The 4139-nt window shown below is 31.7% G+C and overlaps 1 protein-coding gene across 1 annotated transcript; it reads right to left on the reverse strand.

Annotated features, from left to right (window-relative positions):
- Positions 1-321: 321 nt before the first annotated feature.
- On the reverse strand, positions 322-3253 carry LOC143579539 (auxin-responsive protein IAA9-like). The gene is made up of 6 exons (XM_077062816.1): positions 2846-3253; positions 2109-2218; positions 1710-1942; positions 1209-1341; positions 841-902; positions 322-438 (listed from the first exon to the last, which is right to left on the reverse strand). The coding sequence occupies exons 1-6, from the start codon at positions 3203-3205 to the stop codon at positions 401-403; spliced, it is 936 nt and encodes a 311-aa protein (XP_076918931.1). The 5' UTR covers positions 3206-3253; the 3' UTR covers positions 322-400.
- Positions 3254-4139: the final 886 nt, after the last annotated feature.

Raw genomic sequence — 4139 nt, forward strand, 5'->3', positions numbered from 1 at the left:
TTAAAAAGTTAAACCATCTGGTGACTTGTACATGCTAAAAATTCATTTTTTAACAGTTTAACTTGTTACGTGATAAAAAAATATATATTTTTTCGGTTTAATATGTTAAGGCTATCCCGGGCTCATTTTATCAAGACAACTATAACTAAAAGTTAAAGTGGAAAGTGGAAACAAAATATGATAAACAGCAAACAAGACATAAAGTCTTCGGATGCTTTCCTAATAATAATGTCGAGAAGTTAGCAGTTTCTAACGTTAAAATACTAAACAATATAAACGCTACGCGAAAATGATAAATCTACGCATATGATTGGTGACCCGTTTTTGTTTTCTGTTAAAACAGAATTCTTGGCCTCAAAGGTGTTGATGTACAGCAATGATCATGTGCATACAGAGTCCACTAGCTCCCGTTACTACTTAGGTCCGCAGCCCTTGGTGCTGCATAAAAGAATCAAAAATATATTTAAACATTGATCATGTTATATAAACATTTGTGTAAGTGTTTGACAAATTTTAATTATTTAAGAAACCAACAGATAAAGTGACCACAAATTACATTTATATTGTTTTCGTATTTAAATCAAAAATATAACGGATGACATTTTTTCAACTACAAATATATTTTTATATAAATTATTGCTCAACAGAATATTTGAAAAATCTATTACATAAACGTCATTTAATTTTTCTAAATAGTGTTATTAACCATAAATATGTAGGAGAAAAATCTTGAAAATTTGGTAAAAAAAAATTATGGCTTTTTAGTAAAATCAGAGACAATTATTTTATCCAAACACCGAAAATCCAAACTTTGCAGAAATTGAAACTGATATCACTCACCTAGAGCAATGGCTTCACAACTCTTCATGATCCGGAGTCGTTTGCACGTACTGATAAACATCCTGCATAACAGATGCAACTATTGACCCATTTATATGATAACAAGTCGATTTGTGTGGTTTTTATTCCTAGCGGGTCAAACGGGCAAAACTGGTATAAAGGAACGAGCTGAAAAAATTCAAACGCTTACAAGTTACAATCTCCAAAATTGTTTAATCTTTATAAAATATATAATTATTTAGTAATATCTTTTTGTAATCAATCGCATTTAAGACATGGATTATCTATATGAATAAAAAAGATAAGACAAGAACCCAATTTGTCTTATCTATTAAAAAAACATAATTAGAAAAAGGATTAGCACTTACTCCCAAGGAACGTCCCCAACAAGCATCCAATCACCATCTTTATCCTCATATGTAAGTACATATTCTGACCCGTGCAACAAGTCCTTCAATTTTGACTCACTCAGCTTCTCATTTCCATGAGATCCATATCGACCTAAAATTTGTCAACACATTACACACTGCACATTTGACTTTAAAAAGTCAACCAAGTCCTTTTTCAACTTCAATATTTATGAAAACTCACAAAATTTACCAGTTTTTGGTTAGAGATTAATACCTAAATAAGGATACCAACATGTTATGGAGATAAATGAAAGACACTGAGCTAATTTTGACTTTAAAAAGAATCAGGTTTGACTTTTGTAAGTCAACCTAGTCCTATTTCAACTTCAAATTTATTAACAAGATTTATTATTTTTTGGCAACACATTATGGAGATAAAACTAACAAAATCTAAAGTTTATTTTTACTTTAAAAGATATTAAGTTTGACTTTCTTGAAAAAAAAAAGAAAGAAACTAACCAATTGTGAAACAGCTGAACATCTTCTCGAGTGCAGAAGACAGTTCCTGATACACAGAGTACGCGCTCAACTCAACTTTCCTTAAATAAGGTGCACCATCCATGCTCACCTTCACGAAAAGGGCACGATCCCCTGCTTTGCGCTTTACCGTGCTACCCTTCTTTGAAGCAATTGTGGCCGTCGAGTTCTTTCTAAATGAAGATCTTATAGGCGGCCAACCCACAACCTGTGCCCTGCCACAAACAGAAACTCAGTCTTTTAATACTCAAGTTTTAAGCTTTATTATACACAATAAAAACTCAATCCTTTAATAATTAAGTTCCAAGCTTTATTATACACAATAAAAACTCAATCTTTTAATAATCAAGTTTCAAGCTTTATTCATTCTTTAGAACTTACTTGGGAGTATTGATGCTATTTGCAGCATTTGTTTGGTTTTGAATGGCGTTGTTAGCAACACTCGGCCTTTCTTGAATTGAAGGAGGTTCGGGGTTCGACCGATTTGTTCCCTACACACATCAACAATGATTATAAAATTTGAAGTACATTCTAACCCATTTCCGTTTAAGTTAGTTTTCTTTTAGTTATGTAACCCGTTAAGTAAACAGGTCGAAAATAGCACCTCCAATCATGATACAAAAACCAAACCTCTCAATGAAAAGAGTGTGCATGAAACCCAAAACCGATCTGTAACCGTACCGAAATAACCAAACCCAAACAAAAACGGATGGTTTGGTTTTATATTTCCATAAAAACCGAATTTTCAATTCGGTTTTGTAATTAAAACAGAACCAAACTAAATTAATGGATTTTAGTTTTTAATTTTGAAAGATATGTAATTTACAAGAATTTAATAAATAGTGTAACCCAAATAATTTAGTCCCAGATGCATAATAATCAATTAACCATAAATTAACAAAATCATTTAGGCCCAAATTCATTATTTTGAGCCAACTCTTTTTCAGCCAAAAAATTTCAAGCCCAAATGGTAAAACCCTAAAAACTGAAACTGAACTGAATGGATTTCAAAAACTCAAAAACTAAACTTTCAGTTTTTTGTTCGGTTTAAGCCAAAAACTGACCCAAACTGATACAAAACAAGAAAGAAAGAAAGAAAGAAAGAAAGAAACACAAACCTCAGGGAAAGGATCTACGGTATCATCAAACCCTCGCTTGCTACGGGAAACAACCGATTTGGGGGAAAACAAGGCGAAAAGCGGTTTCTCATCATGTTTTGGTGACCTTAATAAGCAAAGTTCCTGGTTTCTCTCAGGTGATCTTGACCCGGGAAGCCCAAGTCTGAGTTCAGTTGCTTTCAGATTCAAATCTTCTGAAGATGGTGATATTGCACAGCTGCCCACCGAAGAACAATCAGAGAATCCCATGTAGTTCCACTCACGGAGATCACATACACCATCAATGGATGGTGAAGAAGTCAACAAGTTGACTTTGGTTTGACTAATTTCTTCTTCTCCATCAACAAGTGATGGAGACATGATAATCGAAGATCAAACACCTTTCTTTCTTTCTTTATCACTGTTTTTATAAACAACATTTACATAATAACGATTAATAAAAATTACGACTAAAAATCTTCAAGATTCTTCATTCATTTTGAAAAACATGCAAAGAAAGAGAGAAAGAAACCAAATCCATAATTGAACTTGAAGGTATAGAATACCTTTCTTTCTTACCCTGTTCTATAAACAACATTTACATAAAAAAAGATCAATAAAAAAATACAACCTTTTTCTAAAAATCTTCAAGATTCTTCATTGATTTTGGGAAATATGCAAAAAATAAAACAAACAACATTTACCCAACAAAGATCAGCCAAAAAAAAAACCTTAAATATTGTTGAATGATTTTGAGAAATAAGCAAATAAGAAAAACCCAAATTGTGTTTGAGGTGATAAAACCCTAAATTAGGAGTAAATAAGTTAAACCCATAAGGAAATTATTATCACAATGTAGAAACAGATCTAAGAAACCAAAGTGCATGATAATATAAATTAGGAATATGATTTTACAAACAACACACTGTCAGAAGTGGTCCAAGAAACAGCATACAAACAAATGTTTTAAAAGATTATAAAAAAAGCCAGAAAATATGAAAAGAAAAACAATGTGATCTTGGAAGATGAAGACTTTATTGTTTTTCAATTCAATTAATTAATTAATTACCTCCTGAAGGTTGAGGACGGTGGAGGAGCACTGCATTTGATTTTTGGGGTAAAGAAAGCTTATTATTCGATGTCCAGCGAGAGCCTCGATGAGTGACGATAGTAATAATAATAAGGATAAAGTTTACAAAGGAGACGAAAATGCACAAACAAGAAGTGAAGTGGGAAAAGATTTATGCACACATAAAAAATTCTATTAAAAATAAATTTAAAAAAAATAATAAAAATATCATAACTTAAAATATAA

Source organism: Bidens hawaiensis, unplaced genomic scaffold (assembly GCF_021521415.1).
Source record: "Bidens hawaiensis isolate Kalapana, Puna unplaced genomic scaffold, B.hawaiensis_p1.1 tig00001463_1, whole genome shotgun sequence".
Classification (NCBI taxonomy): domain Eukaryota; kingdom Viridiplantae; phylum Streptophyta; class Magnoliopsida; order Asterales; family Asteraceae; genus Bidens; species Bidens hawaiensis.

What these genes read in the sequence shown, in the direction of transcription:
- LOC143579539 (XM_077062816.1), bottom strand. Translation starts at nt 3,205, where the DNA reads ATGTCTCCATCACTTGTTGATGGAGAAGAAGAAATTAGTCAAACCAAA. An exon ending in CCGTAGATCCTTTCCCTGAG is followed by an intron (nt 2,219 to 2,845) that starts GTTTGTGTTTCT and finishes TGATGTGTGTAG; the next exon opens with GGAACAAATCGGTCGAACCC. An exon ending in AATAGCATCAATACTCCCAA is followed by an intron (nt 1,943 to 2,108) that starts GTAAGTTCTAAA and finishes TGTTTGTGGCAG; the next exon opens with GGCACAGGTTGTGGGTTGGC.